We start from the raw sequence: 24,294 nt of genomic DNA, 5'->3' as shown, positions 1-24,294 counted from the left end.
CAAAATGTTCATGGCTGAACTGTATACATAAAATACTGTTCTGAACAGAAATAGTCATAATTGTGTTTATTCAACAAATGAATTGTTTCTCATTGCTGCATACTGAAGTTACCACACATTATAATTGAAATAATGATGAAAATTAAATATAATATGTATATAATAGTATAAGATATAGAATGCTTTATAATGAAAATATGTGTTATATAGGAAATGACAGAGACATTATGCAGATATCCTACTGCTGCCGTTATTTCATGAAAGGCAAGATTCTAAAAGCAGTCCAGCATTGAGACACAGTGTAATTTGCAGAATAGCTTTAGAGACTGAATTTTATCAAACACAGCCACAGATGCTCTCTCTCTCTCTCTCTCTCTCTCTCTTAACCCTTACGACAAAGAACTTTAGTCATCCTATAATAGATTTTAGAAGGACACTAAATATCACCGCAAAACAAGGCTATGGGAATAATTAGGAATATCAAACACCATAGTGGATAACAAATACCATTATGTATGATAAGGGCACTGTAACACTATAAACTCACCATGGAGTATACCACAGATACACTATGAGTCCCTATGATACTGTTACAAAAATAGTGTTGTGATTTTGTAGTTTGGAAAGGACAATGCACTCTGGCCTATTTTGTGCCATGGATCAAAGTTCATTTGATTACGCCCCCCCTCCCCTCTCCTCTCCTCCCCCTCCTCTTTTATTTGTGAATTAGGGTTGCAAGTCTGAAAGCAGTTTATATTTTATATGTTAAAACTCTGCAGAAATCCTATCGTATGACACGTCTACTTGAGGAGGCATGATAAGACAAACTAAAAATCATTGAATCGACATGCCTAGGCCCCATCAGCACCAGTTCCACTCACTGTGACTGTCCCTTTAAGAAAATGCACTTGCAGCCATTTTCTGCTCTTTGTGTGGGGTGGATTAGCACTGGGTAGGCACTAGGCGAAACGAGAGCATCAATCGGCAAAAAAAAAAGGCGAGAAAAAATATATCCTCAGGAAACATTGGATCGCCGTCGCAGAGTGCGACATTGTCCGCCCGTATTTTATACTGCCGGACGGACATGCAATTTACAGGTATGTGTGCAAATGTAGCGGGATGGAGCTGCAACGCTAAAAGATGAACGGGGGTGCGCTGCTCGATGTGCGCTGTGTGGTGATGATGGCTGGAGACCTGTCGGTGAATTGTGGCGTTTTGCTCTCGCCTAGTGCATCTTTCCCGTTACTTAGCAGTCCGCGCACAAACACGAGACCACCTTCATCACCATTCCTTCAGTAGCGCTCGGTGAAATTCAATCCCAGACCCGATCTTCCCTCTTTTTTTTTTCGCGGATTATTCTAACACATGAATGGGGTCCCCGTTAGCCTACATTGGCATCGTAGCTTACTCCGAAGAGATGGGTGGGGTGAGGAGAGAGTTCCCGTGTAGCAAGTGCACTGATGACTGGTGATTCACAGAGAGCTAAACGATTTTCTGGACTGATAGCCTTTATAGTGTTTTCAGTGCAGCGAGCGAGGGGATGCTATGTTAAGATAAAGCCGAAAGATGCTGCTTTGCCAGTAAATTTCAGCATCGCCGCTTTCATCTGCTTTCATCATTTTTTTTCTTGCTTTTTTTTCCCTTTATCGCCCCCTTGATCTATCGGCCATCAGGAAGCACCATAAGTAGCCTATCAGCCGACGAGATGCATTACAGCCCCATGTAATAGTCCTCATAGCGGCGGCCGTGCAGGCCTGTTACTGATGTACGAATGACAGGTTCACCTACTTCCGTTTCAGCCGAGGCTCCAAACCCTGTTTGATTGTATGTTGAACTCTTCATTGGATCCTCCTTTTCTATTCCCTGATCTAATCATCCATCCACCGTCAGTCACTTTTTAAAAAAAGTAGAAACACTGACCTGCTGCCACTAAACGAGTTGCGAATCTATAGTAGTGTATGCGCCTCAGCAAGGGGTGATGTAATGATGAGCTGATTCTTTGCTGTCGGTGTCACCTCGATATACTAAATAAAAAATGACTGTAATATTCCTATAAGGATTGATTTAGTCGTGAGTTTATTGCGACCTTATCGTCGTTTATGGTATTTTTTATCTCCTATGATATCACTGTACTTTCCTATAATATTTTTTATTGGACTTAAAGTTTTGCTGTGATATCAGTATACTGGCGTTCAAATAATTTATTATAGGATTACTATAGCTGTTTTTCATAAGGGTGTGCTGGTACCTGCAGCCCTTTGCAAATAGCACCCTTGCTGTGTTAAGATAGATGTTTTTTCCAATAAAACTGGAATAGAACCAATGAAATGATCTGTACCCTAATGTAGATGTAAACATTTTATAGGATGGCCTATACTATGACCATCAATATAAACAAAAATCTCAAACTGTTCAAACTCTGTATAAACTAAAATCGGTTGTCAAAATACAAATGTATTTTCAGAACAGCATTCATTTATGCTTTTTTCCATAAAAGACCCTGTCTTCTTACAAGTTACAACAGTGTGATACTACTTGCCATGACATACACTCACTGAGCACTTTATTAGGAACACCTGTACACCTGCTTACTCATGCAATTGCCCAGTCAGCCAATCATGTGGCAGCAGTGCAATGCATAAGATCATGCAGATACAGGTCTGCAGCTTCAGTTAATGTTCACAGAATGCAACACATCCAACCTTGAGACGGATGTCACTTTGCTAGCTGATACCTACCCAGTATTAGTATTGAGCACTTTATTAGGAACACGGTGTTCCTAATAAAGTGCTCGGTGAGTGTATAGTATGAACTTATGTCATAAAGCTGTGTGAGAGCCTAACAGGATGGGTAAAGTACTCACACACACAAGTTTAGGTGTGTATACCCTCCACTACATCCCTGCCTTTACCTCCACCCTCCTCTAGCTGTCTATTCATTCACTGACCTGTCACAGCTTGGTCATGTGAGCCTGGCTTATGTTTTTTTTTTTTTTTCCCTCATGCATATTCATGTGCTGTTGATTGCTGATGGTCTAAAAGGGGAGCATGACATCACAGGGATCATGGGACAACAGCAGTTTTGTGGGTCTGTTGTGTCACCCATGGTCTAAATGACAATCAGCCCTCGAGCACCAAATACCTCAGCCAGTGTCCTACCATGACACTCTGTAGCCTACATAGATCCTGCTGGAACAGACGTTTGATCTGTGTGTGTGTGTGTGTGTGTGCGCCATGTTTCTAGGATAGTGTGTGTGTGTGTGTGAGTCAACGGATGTATTGTGAATGATCATGTGTGAGTGTCTTAATGCTCAGGATTCCTTTTCCTCCCCGCCAATCAGAGCTGGTCAGAGTGTGAGGATGATAACATATTACAAAGATGGCCTGGGGGGAGATCCCATTGAGTGGTGTGACCCCGGACTTGACACACTTTTCCCCTCTCTCTCTCTCTCTCTCTTTTGCTCTCTCTCTCACCCCCATTTAGAATTGCATGAACGCTGCAAGAGCAAGCAGCGCTACACAAACGACGATTTTCTCCCCCTATTTTTTTCACCATGTGTCATCTGTGCCATGCTACTTCTTCCTCCTTCCATATATAGAGACCCGTTCCTGTTCTTCCTGTTTTGTCTTTTAGTGTTTTTTTTATTATTTTCTTTTGTATTTTTTGTCTTTTCAGGGTCTGGAGAGCCTCCTCAGCCTCCTCTTCACTCTCTTCTACGCCCACTCTCCTTTTTCCTTTCCGTCAAGACATTCTGTTTTCTATCCAGTTAACAAATTTTGGTTTCCTTATCGCTGTATCTCATTCACACTGACATCATGTCTTTGCTTTGTGATTTTTATTTTTTTTTTGTCCCTATTGCAGGCTATATTTTCTTTTTATGTAGCCTGACAGACATCGGAGTGGAGGTTGTGTGATCAGACTGAGGTGTGGTTTGGGTTCTCATGGTTTAGTGGCATCATAAGATTTGGCCCAGGAGATCTGACCCAGCATTTGATGTGCAGTAGCCTTAATAATGATGTGAGGTTGGCCGCAGGGTATTTGCTGTGTGTGATATCATTGATGATATGGCCGCTCATTAGGCAGGCATCGATTTCCTATGTTCGATTTCCCCAGCAGCACAACTATGGAATTTCTAAAGGGAGTTGTTGTCTTGTGCAGTCACACTGTGTCGTTCCGGCATAACATAGGCCGCCTATAGCTAGGTTACTAGGAATGCAGAGGGGAATGAAGGGGCCCTTTGCTGTGTTTAGATACATACACACACACACACACACACACACACACACACACACACACACACACACACACACACTCACCAACTGTTGAACAGTGTCTAGTCCAGGGTGGGAAAGTTTATTCAGCCAACCCAGTCTTCTGACTGCGTCTGTATTCCCAAGCACAGATGGGAGTTCAGTAGCACTGAGCATGTCTGTCTGCTTGACAAAACGCCTTCTGATAATTCCTGTAGCTACATGTTTCCTTTTCTGCAAGCTTACAGATGGCCCTATTAGTACGTTGTGATTAGTAGGCCAAGGATATACCTGTATGTGGCCAATCATATGATTTGTACTGCCACTAGTCATAAGAATTTTGATTCAGACCCATTCATCTGAGTTAGGCCTAAAGGCTGTTTGTTGACTTAGAGCAGTGACACTGATAACCTTCCTGTATACTAACTTGCCAACTTTTTTGTGTTTTCTGTGGCGAAAGAGGAGGAGCCAGCTAACAGCGGGTTTGACAGTTTGATGCGACAGGAAACGCCACCCTCATATAGCCTAAGTCGTGTGCCTGCATATGTGAGCGTGATCAACCACAATGTATTTCCCATGATGTAGGTTCTTACCTACATGGGTTGTAATGGATGTGTGTCCATGCTGGCACTGGCTACTAAGTAGGCTACGCTATTGTGACAAGGAGAAGCCTGAGCGTTTCACAGTATGTGGGATGTCGGCTACGAGCGGTTTGCAGCTTCAACAGGGTCAGAAGGTTACTTAGATTAGACAAGCCTAATTCTAATGTTTAGATTAGGCTAGGTTACCTATCACAGAGAAAAGACAAGATCATCAGGATGAAAGTGCATAATGAGATTTCTTACACTAATTAACCTAAGCAGTAAAGGCACCATCCCAAATTTTAAGATTGGGACGCTAAGTGAAAGAGTAAAAGCTACAGCATAGGAATTTCACCCTGAACGCCAAAATTTGGGTTATATGGTCAAAATCTTGTAGTGTGTTTACCTTTAGACATATGGCAGATTGTAGTAGTCAACTGGCTGCTATTTTGACACTCAGGTCTTGTGGCTCCAGCTGGTGTGTGGTAGGATTGTTGTGTTTGAGTGATGCGGGGCCAACTATCTGTATGGTTGATCCTCTGACTGTGGGTGACTGCCAGCACAAATAAAAAAAAGCTATTTGACTATATAGGATCCAATAACAATAATAACCTCACATTATCCATATCCAATAAACAGACTCCTTCCATTACACTTATACAACTTTGTGCCACGTTGCACCTTGGGTAACTAAGCTTCCATTAGGCGTATTACTATTACAGACTAGGTTTGTGTCTTCCATCACAGTGAGCTCTGTGTCTGCCTCCGGCCAGGAGTAGACAGACAACCCCTTCCAGCTTTCTCTCTCTCCTTTCCCTTTTCTATTTGGCCCCTGGCCATCTCAACTCTGCTCCTCACTCTCAGTGTTCGTGCTGGCTGTGGGTATTAAGCCGATTATCAGCCATGCCAACCCTGTCTGTCAGATCAGAGGTAAAACACACATTTTGTGAGAGTCACATGATATAGAGGTGGGTTGGACAGACTTACACACACAGACACAGACACACACTGTCTTGTTGGACTGGTGATTTCTAATGAGGAGACGGCAGAAGGTTTTGTCCTGCACAGACTGAACAGTTCTAAGGGGTCTATCCATTTAGTCCAGGGACAGATCAGATGGAGTAGAATATTAATGGTGGTCATTATTATAATATATTATCTTTTCTGTATTTGGAATAGTTTTAAGCTACTTTATAGCTTGGTTCACTTGTTTTGTTACCTGCTGTGAATTTGTCAGCTCACCTGCAGTTTTTGTCATAGATGGAATTTGACAGTGGGTCTCCTGCTTCTGTGAGATAGCACATTTTGTGTTTGTCAAACGTCATTCATCGTCTGTCAAACAGCTTTCTGCCTTCCTCTTTTTCTCAGATGAATAAGATTGATAGGTCCTGCCTTGTTTTCTAGTCACGGAACGCTAGAGAATGAAGTCCATTACATCTGCCTCTAGTAAAAATACATTTGTGAAAAGGAAACGATGAGTGTCCTGTGCGGCTGTGCCCTTACTTCCTCTGAGAGTTAGTCATGTATTGAAGTATAGTGAAATGGGGGAGGATACAGGTGCATGGTTGAACTCTGACAGTCATGCAGCTTATTGTGAAGGCCCAGATGTGGTTTCTTAAGAGGAAATGGAGCTGTCTAGGCAATATCTGCCATCATTATTTTTGGAGTGGAAGGAATTTTTTTATTATGTGACCGTGGCATATATTTGAATGCCTTCATGATCTGCCGGCTTCCCCATGCATTTGATCTATTGATTCAATGGCGCTGCAAAATATCCTGATGGATATCGTCGATATCCAGTTCCATCTTGCATCCTCCGACTTAAATCAAGCTTCTTCTGCCCTCTCCCCATCTCATATTCTTCTCTTGCTCTCTCTGTTTTTTGTCTGTTTCTGTCAGACCGGGGTGTTGTGTGAGTGACCCCTCGTTACCATGACGACCCACGTGACCCTGGAGGATGCGCTGTCCAACGTGGACCTGCTGGAGGAGCTGCCCCTCCCAGACCAGCAACCATGCATCGAACCCCCTCCCTCCTCCATCATGTACCAGGTACACACACACAGACACACATACACACCCTACCATGTGCACCTGCACACATTCATAATTTCCCAAGCAGCCATTTTCAATTTTAAAACCCCTCTCCCCCTCCTTTTGCAGGCTAATTTTGACACCAACTTTGAAGACAGGAATGCATTTGTGACTGGCATCGCCCGCTATATAGAGCAAGCTACAGTCCACTCCAGCATGGTAAGAAAAAGGCCAGTGTTCCAATTTCAAAAACGGCACGTATTATTTGCTATATACAGTCATATCAAAATGGGATAAAATGAGGGGCTCAGCAGAATGTGGCACAAACGCTCAAGCCGTGTCTTGGCATCATCATTATTTGCAGCCCGTTTGCATTATTTGCCGTCCCTGTTTCAGCGAGCACAAAGCCGTTTGTGAGAAGCACCCTTGTGCACTGAAAGAGAGCCTTGTTTTTTTGTGGATTACTTATCATTTGGTTCCTTTCTTAGGTTTTGGCTAGGCCTGTGGCAGGACTCACACACACACAGACACACACACACACAACCCCTTACACACTGGTGAATCAGGCAGGCAATGGACCACTAAACCTCTTTCTGCTGATGGGGGGATGAATGGAGAGTGTGATTTGACTGGCAAAGAGGGGAAGTTGTGCTTTATTTAACCTTTTTTAAATCGGGAAGTCCCATTGAGGTGAAGCCAGTCTATTTGAGGACTCTCCTCCTTTAGCCACAGGGAGAGAGAATTCTGTCTCACCTACTTCTGGCTGGAAGAAAAGTTCCCTTGCCAAAACATTTAAACCCCATTTGTCCTAGAATATCTGAATGGTTTGAGATGTTGGATATATTTTTATTGTGTTAACTGGCTTTGCATAGTTCTACTGGAGACCTTCAAAAATATAACAAGCAGGAGGGAGAGACAAGGAAGAAACGCTTATGCCACATCCACTCTAGACTTGTTTCACTTCAACATATTGCAATAGCTATGCATTATCTGTGAATTATGTCTGTTTTATATTTTGTCTGTCTGGGCAGAATGAGATGCTGGAGGAGGGACATGAGTATGCTGTGATGCTCTACACCTGGAGAAGCTGCTCCAGAGCCATCCCCCAGGTAACACACACACACACATGCACACGTGCACACACACACACACACAATTTGTATCTCTTTCTTTTTACTGCATCTCCCTCTTGAAGTTTGCTTTCCTTCTCGATTTGTCTTTGTCAAACAAACTCAGACTCAGCTAAATAAACGCCCAATGATGAATAAATAATAACTTATATGCCTTTGAAAAATGAATATTGTTGTAACTTTTTGTCTCACAATATCCATCAGCTGTGAAGTTCAACCTAGTAGTTCCTCATCTTTTGCGCTCAGTTCAGGTTTTAAACTGTGCAGCTGTTGCTGTAGTCGTTCACACACAAAAACCACATGTACCACCTGCAGACAAGGTGTTGAAATGACAATAGACATTCATGAGCACATATGGACTTTTTTTAGATTCACAGGCCATAAATATGTTGCTACATTGTCAATGCTCATTGTGAGCCACAAGATGAAGAGTTTTCTCTTCACTTCATGAGTTGAAAAGAGAACAACATGCTACTGTGTGCAAACACAAAGTTTCATGCACCATAACCTAGACATTAACCATATATCCTTGACCTTATTGATCAGATCATTCAAGGGATCCCATAAAAGAGTCTCACTACATCTAGCATATCAAGCTGTGTGACAGTGCCCTCTTGTGTCCTTTAGGTGAAATGCAACGAGCAACCCAACAGAGTGGAGATCTATGAGAAAACAGTGGAGGTGCTGGAGCCTGAAGTGACCAAACTCATGAAGTTCATGTACTTCCAGGTAAGACGCTGGCTGTTCCGACAATACTCATGTAGTTTGTAATCGATTGAACAGGTGTCCATCCCTGTTGAAAACTAGAGATTTACTGTGGAAAACCCCACATTTGGACTCATCTAATTAATTGCATACATTTTCAGGTAAGAGAAAAGTAATGGTTTCCTGAATACAGTGTGGGATGATGAAATGGCCAACAATCAATTCCAAACACCTTGATTTCTTTGTCCTCCCAGCGGAAAGCCATAGAGCGTTTCTGTAGTGAGGTGAAGCGTCTGTGCCATGCTGAGAGAAGGAAGGACTTTGTGTCAGAGGCCTATCTGCTCACCTTGGGCAAGTTCATCAACATGTTTGCAGTGCTGGACGAATTAAAGAACATGAAGTGCAGCGTCAAGAATGATCACTCTGCCTACAAAAGGTAGAGTGCCATAAATATAGAAATGTTAAATGATTCACTATACACATGAATATAAATTGTGTGGGTAAATCATAAGTGTGTGGAATAGCTTCCTTTTTATCTCTGCACAGCCAAGTTTAATATTGCTTTCTCTCCCATGTCTCCAGGGCAGCCCAGTTCCTGAGGAAGATGGCTGACCCCCAGTCCATCCAGGAGTCCCAGAATCTCTCCATGTTTTTAGCCAACCACAACAGGATCACTCAGGTTGGCATGCTGTCATATCTTCACCATCTTCAGTATCTTCATTCAGTCTGAACCAAAGCTGTCCGATCTACTAGCTACTAACCCAAACACTTGCAACTGAACTTCTGGACGAACTGAATGAAACAGTATTTCAAGTGAACGATTGATACGTGAATTGACCCATCACTTAACTCCAGGTTTAGTGTCTTTCATTTTATTGCTTGAATTGAAAGGTTTGGAATGGAAACACATTGCAAAACAAAGTGTAGAATATGAAGAATATATTGTCATTTGTCTTAAAATCTAAATATTTTCTCAATAATTTAGAGGTGATCTTTTGGAGATGCATGGTTTTCATTCAACATTATCAGTGTCCATGCTTGTATCTGTATGCAGTGTAAAACTAGCTGTTCCTGGCCTTTGTCTGAGAACCACTGTTTAGTTCAAGGTGACATGCAGTACCACCTCTCTTTCTGTGCAGTGCCTGCACCAACAGTTGGAGGTGATTCCTGGCTACGAGGAGCTTTTGGCAGACATTGTCAACATCAGCGTAGATTATTATGAGAACAAGATGTATTTGACACCCAGCGAGAAACACATGCTGCTCAAGGTAAGCACAACTGACCGCCTCTTTACCTGCTGCAACAGAGGATACAAACCTATAGCTGTCATTGGCTAAAAATCCTGTCTCGCTGTGTGTCAGGTGATGGGCTTTGGTCTGTACCTGATGGATGGGAACGTGAGTAACATCTACAAACTCGATGCTAAAAAGAGGATCAACCTGAGCAAGATCGACAAGTTCTTCAAAGTAAGGCTCTCTTCTGTTTTTTTTCTGTTTTTATCTGGTAATTCGTTTGCATGCACGGCCTGACGGAGAGACGTTTCCTCCTGTGTTTGTATTTCAGCTCCAAGTGGTGCCGCTGTTTGGAGATATGCAGATAGAGCTGTCACGCTACATTGAGACCAGCGCTCACTATGAAGAAAACAAGTCCAAGTAAGAGAACCTTGGCCCTCTATATGGCTAGTTTACCGCTTACTTTTTGAACTGTTACAGAAATGCTTTCAACCTCTAGCAAACCCAGAACAGCCTTTCTCAATCCAGGCCCCAGTGCCAAAAACTTGACCACCTTGCCATCTGCCATCTGTCCCCCACCCCACCTGCCCCCCCCTCCTCTGTGGCTAGGTGGACGTGCACCCAGAGCAGCATCTCACCACAGTACAACCTGTGTGAGCAGATGGTTCAGATCAGGGAGGACCACATCCGTTTCATCTCTGAGCTGGCGCGCTACAGCAACAGCGAAGTGGTGACAGGCTCGGGCCTGGACAGCCAGAAGTCAGACGAGGAGTACAGAGAGCTGTTTGACCTGGCGCTGAGGGGCCTGCAGCTGCTGTCCAAGTGGAGCACACACGTCATGGAAGTGGTGAGTAGAGGGAGGGATGGACTGTGTGTGTGTGTGTGTGTGCGCGCAGTTGGGACAATATGCTTATTTCACGATATGATTCAATACGCAATACAGGATTCACGATTCGATACAACCATAATACAATGTGATAAATAAAAGTTAAATGGCAACCAAGTCTGATTGTGCAGAATTCTGTTTATCTCTAATATCTAATGTCACAATTAATTTTTCTGCCCCACGATACGTATTGTCACATTTTTGAATAGCAATATATTGAATTTCAATACATATTCCCATCCCTAATATGATACAAAATATGTGTTTTTGCCATTGTAGATGAGTTGATAGTTGTAGGCTTGGTCCTTGCTCATTGGTCCATGTATCCCTCTCTCTCTTTATCTCTCTTTGCCTCTCTCAGTACTCCTGGAAGCTCGTCCACCCCACAGATAAGTTCTGTAACAAGGACTGTCCAGGCACAGCGGAGGAGTATGAGCGCGCCACACGTTACAACTACACCAGCGAGGAGAAGTTTGCCCTGGTGGAGGTCATTGCCATGATCAAAGGACTGCAGGTAAAACACCGGTGACCCTGTCAGGCGTTCAAGCGTCCGTTCTGAAAATTTGATCAGCTGCCCTAGTAAGGTTCTCAACAGTTGATGGTTAGAGGAGCGATCGAAGGATACAGATAAATTGTAAAGATTTTATTTATTCAGGGAATTCAGTGAAGGTTGGTATAAAGTCTTTATGACCACGATGAACATGATATTGATGATGATGATGATGATGATGATGATGATGATGATGTGTATATTGTGTAGGTTCTGATGGGCCGAATGGAGTCAGTGTTTAACCAGGCCATCAGGAACACCATCTATGCAGCGCTGCAGGACTTTGCCCAGATGACCCTTCGAGAGCCTCTGCGCCAGGCTGTACGCAAGAAGAAGAACGTCCTCATTAGGTACACCTGGAGAAAGCAACCTATGTCCCCTAATCTCAAAAACCTATAATTGATCTATGGCCATTAGCGGCCAAAGGTATAGTTTTAGTCATTATCCTGCAATTCTGGAATTCTCTTTTATTAACAGTGGAAAAATATGAGTATTAACAGTCATAGGTGGCGCTCAAAATCAGATAATCGGTAATCTCTTTCTCTTCTGCCTTAGTGTTCTCCAGGCCATCCGTAAGACCATCTGTGACTGGGAGGGGGCGAGGGAACCTCCCAATGACCCCTGTCTGAGGGGGGAGAAGGACCCGAAAGGAGGGTTTGACATCAAGGTGCCCCGCAGAGCTGTAGGACCCTCCAGCACACAGGTAAGACGGGATAGAAATGTGTCGAAACGTTGGTCTTTACCTAATAATATACTTTCTTTATGGAGTGTGGCTGGAGTGTGCAGCAACGCTTCATTTTTAAAGATGGGGGACAGAACAGGGTGCCAGGGGAAGGAAGCCAAATGGATTTTACTGTTGGTTGATTATGACTGGAAAACAAAATTTTTCAGTGCAAATGTTCCCATTTACATAGTAATTTTAGAAACAAAAAAAATGTCTCTTATTTTTCCATTTCACTTCCCCAAAATATCTTGTTTTGAATTACAATAACTGCAATATGATGCATGTCTTCTGGCAAGATTCATTTCTGTGGAATGAGACACAAATCTGAATTAGTGAATTTCCTTTCCTCAGTGATTGCGCATATTTATAAGCATGATAATTGCCAATGCTTTGTCAAAAACACTCAGCTTGTGACATGCGGCGTGAAGGCAGAGTGAGTGACGGCATTACACAAGCGACTGTCATGCTCGCTGGATGGTGTAACTAGGCAACACTCCCCTAGGTTAGCTCATGTAGGCTCCAGGACAGATTGGAGAGGAAGGAGAGGATTAGAAGACAAGACACTGAATGAACCTTTAACATGAAACCCGCAGTTTGGCAGCTGCTAAATTGTTTCTCTCAGCGAGCTCCCCCCACTAAAGCTATAATAATTGTTGTATGAATTATTTAAAACATTTTAAAACAGTTTTGGATTAAAGGTTCCATTCAAAAGGTTAGAAATCAGTTTCATGCCTGGTTGCATTTCTCTTCCCCCAGAAATGGTTGTCATTTTCCAGTTTTCATTCTCATACCCTGAACAAAGTGTAATCAGAACATGATGGGCATGTTTAATGATATGATAGCAAATGATTCATAATGGTTTTTCACTCCTCCTGTCTTGTCTCCTCTCCCCCAAGCTGTACATGGTGCGCACCATGCTGGAGTCTCTGATAGCAGATAAGAGTGGCTCGAAGAAGACTCTGCGCAGCAGTCTGGATGGACCCATAGTGCTAGCCATAGAAGACTTCCACAAACAGTCCTTCTTCTTCACACATCTGCTCAACTTCAGCGGTGAGGAGAAACTCATTCACCCTAGATTAGCTGCAAAGTAGCTAATCTAAGGTGATGACTCATGAAAAGATTTGTACCTGTAATGAGAGATCAACCATTTGGTGGAAGAGCAGGCGGTGGCTGCTCTCACAGAATGATTGCTCCCATGAAAGTAAAACTCAGAGATTTGTCAGTCGTTATATAAGGTAATTTTCAAATGAACTTGTAATGCTGTTGGATTTGTAGTTACTTTGAACTAATCCATTCCTTTTTGTTTCTCTCTTCCCCTGTCCTCCCACGGTCCAGAGGCCCTGCAGCAGTGCTGTGACCTGTCCCAGCTATGGTTCAGAGAGTTCTTCCTGGAGCTGACCATGGGCCGCAGAATCCAGTTCCCCATCGAGATGTCCATGCCCTGGATCCTCACCGACCACATCCTGGAGACCAAGGAACCCTCCATGATGGAGTAAGACAAGCCTCCAATGATTCTCTGTTTCAGACTGTGGCTGTGCCTATAGGCTTTGTCTGTTTAGGCAACATACAGTAGTGTAACTGCAATTCTTCTTTCCCCAGATATGTGCTATATCCTCTAGACTTGTACAATGACAGTGGCTACTACGCTCTCACCAAGTTCAAGAAGCAGTTCCTTTATGATGAAATCGAGGCTGAGGTAATGTTTGACGGTCCTCGTTCAAATTGATCTTGTCATTTAAGAATCAAATGCATTGTTATTTGCCTCAGTGATGTTCCTTCAAAACAATAGCTTGATAGTCTGCTCCTTGATTTCAGGTAAACCTCTGCTTTGATCAGTTCGTCTACAAGTTAGCTGATCAGATATTTGCCTACTACAAAGCAATGGCTGGAAGGTAAGGGAAGTTACTTGCTCTTTATATTTTTGTAATTGTTGGTAACTAAATCTAAGGCCAAACGGATTATACCTAAACGATATGCTCTGTGTTCCACAGTGTCCTCCTAGACAAGCGTTTCAGAGCGGAGTGTAAAAACTATGGCGTGATCATCCCATACCCCCCATCAAACCGCTACGAGACGCTGCTCAAACAGAGACACGTACAGGTACTGGAGAAATGGAGAAGTTCCCAATCTGTAGTTGTTAGCAATTTGAAAAGTATTCTAATGTCACATCTAGAACTTTTGGGCGTTTCATTCTTCCTGTTCTTCTTATGTCAGGCATCATTTGTGTTTTTGTCAGGTTAAGCAAACAACTACTTCCTCTATGAAGGTTTTAGCAAATATTCCATGGGATATTTAACTAAATAACCTGAAAAGAATACATTGCTGCACTTTACTGGGAATACCTGTCTGTGTTAATGTTTCCCAACCTGTCCTCCTCTGTCTTCCAGCTGCTAGGACGCTCCATTGACCTGAACCGCCTGATCACCCAGAGGATCTCAGCGGCCATGTACAAGTCTCTGGACCAGGCCATCAGCCGCTTTGAGAGTGAGGACCTCACTTCCATAGTGGTAAGAGCGCACAGCTGGGACAGGCTCAGACCTTAACGGGACACAGCAACGCAGCATGGTCACGTAAACCTGTGTGGTTGTACACGTCCTCATCAAGCTCTCGCACTCAAATTAACAAGCGTTTCACCCGCACTCCGCCTATAATGTGTCACAATCAATTGTCAATCAACAATCAACAATTCTCTCAAACCAGCTTCTTCACACTTACCATGTCCTTCTGTGTCTCTCTTTGACAGGAGTTGGAGTGGTTGCTGGAGATCAACAGACTAACCCACCGGCTCCTGTCCAAGCACATGACCCTGGACAGCTTCGACGCCATGTTCCGCGAGGCCAACCACAACGTCTCCGCTCCCTACGGACGCATCACGCTCCACGTCTTCTGGGAGCTCAACTTCGACTTCCTCCCCAACTACTGCTACAATGGATCCACAAACCGGTCAGTGTGCTGGTGTATGTATTTGAGAGTACTTTTTCCCACATTGTTTTTTTTTTTTTAACATCTCTCTCTCTCTCTCTCTCTCTCTCCTCAGCTTTGTACGTACAGCCATCCCTTTCACCCAGGAGCCTCAAAGAGACAAGCCAGCCAACGTGCAGCCTTACTACCTGTATGGGTCCAAGGTATGGTGTCATTGATGACTTATATTTGAGATATAATACTGTACCTGTATCACTATTAATGCTTTACTGTCAACGCTTATCCCTTGATCAGAGATTTCCCTAAATGGACAGCTTCTGACAGCATTTTTCGAGAAAGCCCATCTTCCCACTGGTCCTGATTAACAGTGTTTCTCTTTCTCTGTTTCTCCCTCCTCAGCCACTGAACATTGCCTACTCCCACATATACAGCTCCTACAGGAACTTTGTTGGCCCGCCTCACTTCAAGACCATCTGCCGTCTCCTTGGTTACCAAGGCATTGCTGTAGTAATGGAAGAGCTGCTTAAGATTGTCAAGAGCCTGGTATTTACCTTGATTTTCTATCACATTCTTCAGTATACAGTTGCACCCTCTGTCCTTCATACACTGGATTCTCACACTGTTTTCCCTGTTCTTCTTTTCCTCTTCACACCCTCTTTTCTCCTTTGCCTGCTGTGTTCTATCTTTCTTCCTGCTTTCTAGTTACAGGGCACCATACTGCAATATGTAAAAACACTGATAGAAGTCATGCCCAAAATCTGTCGCCTACCACGCCACGAGTATGGCTCCCCAGGTGAGCGTAAAGTCTGCACTGTCACAATGAACACAGCGCCTGTGTGGTTATATCTGCAGAATTTGCATTACGGGACCAGTTTCCATGACATTATTAGGACCCTTTAGTCCATTTCACCCTGTTCACATTTTTTCGTTCACGCATGAATGTGACTACTGTCTCCCGTGGGCCACTGTAGGCGATTTGTGGGAGCTTATGGCCTATGATGGTTCTTTCCAGTGCATTCTAGGCAAGAGAAGCAGTTTTTGATTAGAAAACAACCAAGTACGCAGCATGAAGCAGTAGAAAATGTTGGCACCACACAGCCAGCAGAAGAAGGAAATGCTGACCCCAACCAGTCCATCTCACACATTTCAATTGTTGAGTTTTTTACAATATTGGTCAGACTGGAGAAAACAGCACCATCCTCTTCTTTATGGCCTGCTGGGAGTTTCCAGCAGTGGGAAAGAAGTGTGGGATGTGTGGTATATTATAAATTAAGGTCATAGTGTTTATTTGCCAATATGCACTGCAAATGTATTATTTCCTTGTTCAATAAAATTGACCCCAAAAAGGACAAAAATGCCCCTAGACATCAGATCAATGGGGCAAAAAATGCCCTATGAAAATTTTTCACTGCTGCCTACTTACACTACCTCTTGAGGTATTTACCAGCGTGCCTTCATGCGTATTTGTTCAAGCTGTCTGCGAAGATTAGAGGCCAGTCAGATGGGATATCCCTATGAGCAGGGCTCAGTAATCTGTAGATTACTGATGTTCTGTACGCTGAGTGCTGTACCTGGCTTACTGTCTGTGATCTTACTGTCAGCAGTTAATGATCCTCGCGTCCTCTACTGTTCAGGACTGATTTATGGACCAAATGTGGGTCAGGGCAGCCACACACACAGACCCACTGACCATTCTAATTCATACTGATAGAAATGTATTATTATTTCATTGTCATGTCCCTCTAGATGAGGTATTGCTAGACACTTGCTGTTTTGCTATACCAAAATACATTTTGATAAAGGATTTTGCATCACAACTATGAGAGTAATGATGGCACTGTCTGAACAAAAATGTGGATAAGTTGTCTCCAGGTTGCCTGTACGTTTCCCCTCTCCCCCATGACAGGTATCCTGGAGTTCTTCCACCATCAGCTCAAGGACATCATTGAGTATGCTGAGCTGAAGACCGATGTCTTCCAGAGCTTACGGGAGGTGGGAAACGCCATCCTCTTCTGCCTGCTCATCGAGCAAGCTCTGGTGAGACGTTCTGCCACTATCTCCCATTACCCATCTTTCCCATTACCCTCTCCTCCTTCTCCTTTTTTCCTTGTTTTGACACCTTGTGTTTCCTTCACTTTTGTTCTTGTTGTTCTGTTAAAGGTCTTTCTCTCTCCTACTTCTTCCCCAAACTTCTATTCTGCTGATTCCTTCTGTGGTCCCTCAGCATGCTCAGTGAGAGGAATTGCTAATGTATAGCTGTCTTGACTGTCATGATTTTGTGTGGGTGACCAGTAAACTGGGTGCCTGAAGGTTTCTGCCCAACTTGTGATGTGGATTCACATCCTAAATCATCAGCTGATGAATGTTATGGGCAGAAACTGTCAGGTACCCAGTCCAAGTGACCCTGTGTGTTTTGATCTTGATCTTTTTCTGAAATGCAACTCTATTTTTCATTACACGCTGGCATCTACCACAGGTGGTAAGGATTTAGGTCTTGTCATTGGTAACGAATGAACACAGAGACCAGATTTGTCTTTCTCTTTATCTCTCTTGTTGGTTTGGGCTGCTGTGTTTCTGTTTTCTCTATTTCACCATCTTAGTTTGGCACACAGAGTTTCACCTCCAAACAGCCATGGAAGCAAAAGGATTGAGACCATTTTAGTGATGTCTTTATTTTTACCTTGGTATTAATCCCTTGGGATCATATCAGTGAACAATTTGATTTTCAAAATTTCATTTTTTTTGACACAATAGCTTACTTCAGTTAAATACAACTGAGGAGAGATACTTGAACAAAAGAAACTAATAAATACATTTGGCTGGTGAAACAGAATCTCGATGCCTTTATCTTCCATGGCAGAGGTGGTACATTTCTTGTTGGTTGTTGGTACAGTCTTGTGCTTAACTCTGCACTTTTGCCTCCATACTCTCTGCTGGTTCTGGGTGCTCGTAATGCCTCTCTCACATAACACTACTCACTCTTTCTATCATTTCTTTCTGACTGCACTGATCTGTGAATGTCTGTTTACTCCGTATGTATGTTGGTTTGGACTGCTTGCAAATGTGTGTGTGTGTGTGTGTGTGTGGATGGCTGCAGTGCGTCTTGCATTTATCATTGCATGGCTCTCTTTTCTCATCCATCATCCTTTAGCCCAGTTTTCAACATCTGCTTCTCTGTATTTAGTTGGTTTATTGCTTGTGTTTTCTTGACTAACAATCACCACAAAAAAACACCTAGTTTGATAAGCTGGATAAACGACAGTCACTTCATGTCTGAGAAATGTGATCAGTTTCTACCACTACTTCAGTTACTAAGCATGCATATTAACACTAACACAATTCTTAGTAGGCTAGTATTAGCGAAAGCTTTACCTAGACAGACGAGCCACGAGAGTCTATTGTGGCTGGTTGTACATTGACGTCTCGGTGCTAAGTCAGATCAGTTGGGATGTTATACTTAGAGAGTGACGAATTATAATCTTGGGATATGATTTGGCTATGTCATGATAAACATAGCCTCATCATACGCACACAGACACACTCATTCAGTAATCTTATCTCCTTGTCTTCATAAGCTAGAGACGATGTCCACTAATCCACCAGCATGCACCCAAGGACCAAATGGCAATTGTCTTATTGCTTTAGTCATCTAATGAATGGCGATAATGTAGCCCCACTGAAGCTTCTGAAGCAATACAATCTTGCACTGTAGCACAACTCAATGCAAACCGGACATATGTTAGGCCCAAATGAAGGAATTCAAGAGGAAGGAGAACATACTGAATTTGATGTGCTCTTCAAATAAACATCTCACCATGGCTAACTGCATGCTCTGTAGGGATGTCCATAATGCAAAGTGGGTGAGATGCTCTTGATTAAAGTGATCCCCTTCGTTTGCTGTGTCTGTTTGAACCCCAGTCCCAGGAGGAAGTGTGTGACCTGCTTCATGCAGCCCCATTCCAGAACATTCTGCCCAGAGTCTACATCAAAGGTATGTGGAGGGGTCAGACAGAGAAGTGAAAATAGGTTAGAAATTTACACTGGTACATGGTACCAGTATTAGTTGTTGTTTTTGCGTGCGTTTCCCCGTATGTGTGTAACCATTTGGTGTTTGTGTGTTATGTAGAGGGAGAGCGTCTGGAGGTGAGGATGAAAAGGCTGGAAGCAAAGTATGCCCCTCTCCACCTTGTGCCTCTAATTGAGAGGTTGGGAACCCCACAGGTGAGCTCTCCACCCCCTCTCTCCTCCTCTCACCCTTCAGGAAGAAGATAGGCATGGAGGCAGACAGACCTAGAGGTCAAAAACTATATAACCTGTTTCCCTGCGGATGTCTGTTGTCTTGGTTATTCCTTTGTTTGTGTGCATATTTTGTATGTACTAAATGATTAAAAACTAAAAAACATATTGTAAATAATTTCTTTCTATAATTTTGTTCTCTTCTTCCTCAGTATTTTCATGCTTTTGTATTGTGGCTGTTTTTTTTTGCCAGCAAATTGCCATTGCGCGTGAGGGCGACCTGCTGACCAAAGAGCGTCTGTGCTGCGGCCTTTCCATGTTCGAGGTCATCCTGACACGCATCCGCAGCTTCCTGCAGGACGGGGTGTGGCGCGGGCCTCCACCCACCAATGGCGTAATGCACGTTGACGAGTGTATGGAGTTCCACCGCCTGTGGAGCGCCATGCAGTTTGTCTACTGCATCCCCGTGGGCACGCACGAGTTCACAGCAGAGTAAGTGATGAGGATGTCCTTGCTGTGTGTGTGTGTGTGTGTGTGTGTGTGTGTGTGTGTGTGTGTGTGTGTGTGTGTGTGTGTGTGTGTGTGTGTGTGTGTGTGTGTGTGTGTGTGTGTGTGTGTGTGTGTGTGTGTGTGTGTGTGTGTGTGTGTGTGTGTGTGTGTGTGTGTGTGTGTGTGTGACTACATATATGCCGTGATCTTTGTCCAGGGTCAGAAATCAACTGGGGCTCTTGAGCGTTTATAAAATACCTGTCAAAAAATGCCCCTGATAATTTGGAGTACCTTTATTTCACCCTGTTCACATTTTTTTGTAGTTATCATATACTAACACATGAATGCATCTACTGTCCCCTGCGGGCCACCGTAGGTGATTAATAGGCGCCTATGACCGAATGATTCTTTACAGTGCATTGTGGGTGAGAAGAACGGAGCGGTTTTTGGTTAGAAAACAATCAAGTTTGCAGCCTGAAGCAGTAGAAAATGTCTCTGTTGATGTGATGATATATTATGATTTAAAATAGTACAAATCTTAATGGGTGTTTGCTTGCTTGCCACTATGCAGTGCAAATGTATCATTTTGTAGTTTAATATACTGTAATTTCCCCTGAAAAGGACCAAAATACCCCTAAAAAACAGATCAAGGAGGCAAAAAATGCTCTAAAAAAAAAAAAAGAGTTAATTTCTGACCCCGACTTAGTCCTGGAGGAATCAGTGTAGTTCTTCTTAGTTTATTTCAGTGCTTGGTCTTTTTATTAAATGCTTGTATGTGTTGTCTGTGCCTCGCTTTTCAGGCAGTGCTTTGGGGATGGGTTGAACTGGGCTGGTTGCTCCATCATTGTGCTATTGGGACAGCAGCGCCGCTTTGACCTCTTTGACTTCTGCTACCACCTGCTCAAGGTCCAAAGACAGGACGGCAAAGACGAGATCATCAAAAATGTGGTGGGTATTCTATAGTCACTACAGTTACACGCAAACACACTCTCAAGGCTTTTCATATTATCTGAGTCACTTTTTTCCCTAGTTCTATCATTTAAATGGTTTCATGCATCCCCTTCTCTTTTTGTTCTCACTTTACAGCCCCTGAAGAAGATGGCAGACCGCATCAGGAAGTACCAGATCCTGAACAACGAAATCTTTGCCATCCTCAACAAGTACATGAAGGCTGTGGAGACGGACAGTTCCACTGTGGAGCACGTTCGCTGTTTCCAGCCTCCTATACACCAGTCCCTGGCTACCACCTGTTGAATAGACCCCTCACACATAATACACATAGCTGTGATACTAATTCTGCCTCTTGCTGGTCCTCTATCAGAGTTATAGATTGAACATGGTGGCATATATATTACTGTTCTCCATATTGGCTACATGGATCCAAAGGCAAATTAACTCAAACTCTCATTCTATCTGAAATGTGGCTGTCTTGGAATTCTTGAAGCCTTGACACCCATAGAAATATACAGCTCAGAAAAAGTAAGCCCAACATTGTATATCTGTGGCTCTGATTGCCCTGCTCCAAACCCCTAAGTGATCCTCTCAAGTGGATCAGGCCAGAGGTGGAAGCATAATATTCACACCTTTTTTCTTTTTACTTTACTACCTGTGTGGCTCTCACTCGTGCATGCCTTCTCTTATTCCTTCAGCTGTACACCTGTGGATGGGACCAGTGACACAAATGCCAAGAAAGTAGTTGTATACTATAATCCTGTATCCCTATTTTGTCCCCACGTGTTTTGAGTCGCAGCCATTCAGAGTCAAAAACACCCTTTGATAAATTGCAATTAACAGTTGAGACATTAATAAACCTAACAAGGTGTAAACAAAATAATGAATCCCTAAATAACGCAACAAATAACTAATTTTATAAGTTACATAAAGATATTTTAAGTGCAACATGGTGCTCTAATAAGTGCTACTACAACTACTAATAGTACTACTACAGGCACCATTATTGTTGTATTATGACCCAGACCTGTTTTATATCATGATACATTTCAAGTTCTTCACGTGTGTGCATAATAATCTGGTCTGGCCACCCTCATGATACATTAAGTGTTTATAATGATATATTTGCATACTTCTTACAGTATACCTCCCTAATTTCAAAGGAATGAAGATGCATCACTTTTTTCATTTGCTTTTATTTATTTTACCCACATCTGGTTTTCTCGCCTCCTAGCACATTTTATTCGGTACCACTTCCACTGTAAATTTCACTGTTGAACTAAGTGAAGTGTTGAGTGTTGTAATTGTTCTTGTTTTTAATTATTAATAATTTAATTTACATCTTTGGTATACTTGCCTCTATTACTGACCGGAAACCTCATCAGCTTTTTTTTTCTTTCTTTTGTCTGTTTGTTGGAAAGTTTTTATATTCTGTACATTAATACAGTGATATTGTTTACCATTTTGAAATGACACATCTTCATCTGGGCAAATGTGTTTGCTTTTTCCAGAGTAAAAAGACAAAAGAAGCAAGCATTAGAAAATACCTCTAGGTTGTATAAAGACAGTGCTATACTAGATTAACCAGTTTTGAGTGTGAATGGATATGTTGGTCTAGCAGACAGACCTACAAAATACTGACTGTACATTCAAACTCCTGTAAGGGAAGTAGTGTCCCTTTTAGGTAAAAAGAAAAATACAAAAAAAAATGTCAGTTATAATGAAAGGGCAGTTTCCTAAATATATTCAGTATTTACTATTGTTGGACTTTTGCTTTAGATTTAGCAGTGTTATCAAAATATGCAAAATTTGTCCCTATTTTTTTTCATATGAAGGAAATCAAAGTTCTTCAGAAATAACCTCCAAACAGCCCTGTGATTTGTCTCTTTTTTCTGCTCCATTTGAATGAAGAAAGTTTCTTTTGTAATTCCAGTGGTCCTTTTATGATATTTATTCACACAACTCCGACTTATTGTTCATTTAAAGGTTAATCTAATGAAAATATGAAGGTACCAATGCATCATCTTCAAACCTTAGCATGGCAAGTGTAATTTATTGTCATCAATGGCTCCATTTGTGACATGAGGCTTTGTTTATGATATTGTTGTACGAGTGACCATGTTTTGAAATACAAAAAAGGAGAAAAGAATATAAGATGTACAACAATGGTCCTGCAAAGGATTTGAAATTATGTTGTATTTCCATGAAATAAAAAATGTCTAACTGAAAGAATTAAGAGTTATATTTAGCATATATTGGATTTCGAACATATTCTGCCCTCAAGTGCTCCTCTTAAATTCAAATGTCTGAGTTTTAAAGTTGTAAAGAGACTTGTTGCCTATACAAGTCCTTCTGGTCAGAAATAACAAGCACGTCATTTCTAATCGCTCAACAGATAGACGGCATTGCTCTTGAACCTAGACTGCGGAATTTGTGATGAACTGTGACCTATTCTATTAAACCAAATACAAAAGCCTAATACATCTTATTGGTTGCCTAAAACAATGCATTCTACTTCCATCACATAATTGTTATTTCTTTTTTTTTTCATATAGTGTGAGGACACATTTATCAGTGAAGTCCTGCATACTGGGTCCATCATAGTTATCATATTTAGATATGATATAGTTTGATATCATGGGCGTGCAATGGGGGGCAAATTCTTTTGTCCTAGGTATCCTTTCAGATTGAAATGCTGAGATAGTTTCTAACCAGGCATGACTTTCACTGATCACCTGAGGAGCCACAAGCTAAAAGGGGCAGATAACCAGTCTGAAAGGCATTTCTACTGCGGTATTTCCATTTGCAGGTTATTCAAACCTGGCAAAGGGAGACAGGAATGTTTTCATCCTCTCCATAAAATCATAAGACACTTGCTTACTTGTCTTATCCAATATGTGCAGAAAAAATTTATGTAGCTCCTTCGGATAAAAAAAAATGTGATAAAAAATTGTGAGAGATACCAAACTGCATTGATAGGCAACTAGTAGGGCCTATAAACACATCATTTAACCTAGGCCTACATCTATGAGGAAAGGGGAGGGGCTTAAATGCAAACACCAATGGACAGGATCTCTCTCCTGAGTTCAATGAGCTGTTACACATTTCAGTGGGATTTTGGGATGAATAAAATTTAACAGAAAAACAGCCAAACAGGAAATCAGGGCTTAAATGACCAGTCAATAGGATACTCACTCCCGTGTCGGACAAGCCATCACTCATATCAATGTGCGACTTTTGGATCAATAGAAATAGAAAATAAAAAGGAAACTCTCTTTTGAATCTGAGGAGCCATCACTCTTTTCAGTGCAACTTTGGGATCAATAGATGTAGACATGAAAAACAATAGCCAATTAGAAAATGGGCAGGGCATGAATGACATCTAATCAACACAAAACTCTGTCCTGCGTCCGACAAGCCATCACTCATGCAACTTTGAGATCAACAGATATAGACATTAAACATCTCAAAGTGACTTGGGGATCAATAGATAGATGATAAAGAAGGTAGTTGGGGGCTTATAGGACATCACCAGCTTTGGTGATGTTGGGAGCTTATAGGACATCACCAGCTTTTGATACAGTCAACCAGTATCTATTGATGTCTA

The 24,294-nt window shown here is 42.4% G+C and overlaps 1 protein-coding gene across 1 annotated transcript; it reads left to right on the top strand.

The window, feature by feature from the left end:
* The first annotated feature begins 962 nt into the window (after positions 1-962).
* Positions 963-23,146, top strand: cyfip2 (cytoplasmic FMR1 interacting protein 2). The gene is made up of 30 exons (XM_071517668.1): positions 963-1,097; positions 6,731-6,880; positions 6,992-7,081; positions 7,894-7,971; positions 8,620-8,721; positions 8,952-9,133; positions 9,280-9,376; positions 9,837-9,965; positions 10,059-10,163; positions 10,261-10,349; positions 10,539-10,776; positions 11,177-11,329; positions 11,576-11,715; positions 11,921-12,068; positions 12,986-13,139; positions 13,425-13,581; positions 13,689-13,785; positions 13,905-13,981; positions 14,081-14,189; positions 14,477-14,596; positions 14,833-15,032; positions 15,127-15,214; positions 15,411-15,554; positions 15,714-15,804; positions 16,918-17,048; positions 18,930-19,002; positions 19,138-19,232; positions 19,501-19,739; positions 20,537-20,684; positions 20,823-23,146. Exons 2-30 carry the CDS (start codon positions 6,764-6,766, stop codon positions 20,988-20,990), a joined length of 3,759 nt encoding a protein of 1,252 aa, XP_071373769.1. The 5' UTR covers positions 963-1,097; positions 6,731-6,763; the 3' UTR covers positions 20,991-23,146.
* The last annotated feature ends 1,148 nt before the right edge of the window (positions 23,147-24,294 follow it).

This window comes from Centroberyx affinis, unplaced genomic scaffold, assembly GCF_046629955.1.
Source record: "Centroberyx affinis isolate AG114_WGS23_722 - 3 ecotype Tasmania unplaced genomic scaffold, CSIRO-AGI_Caff_v1 ptg000514l_1, whole genome shotgun sequence".
NCBI classification, from domain to species: Eukaryota; Metazoa; Chordata; class Actinopteri; order Beryciformes; family Berycidae; genus Centroberyx; species Centroberyx affinis.
This window is presented reverse-complemented; position numbering and strand designations above follow the sequence as displayed.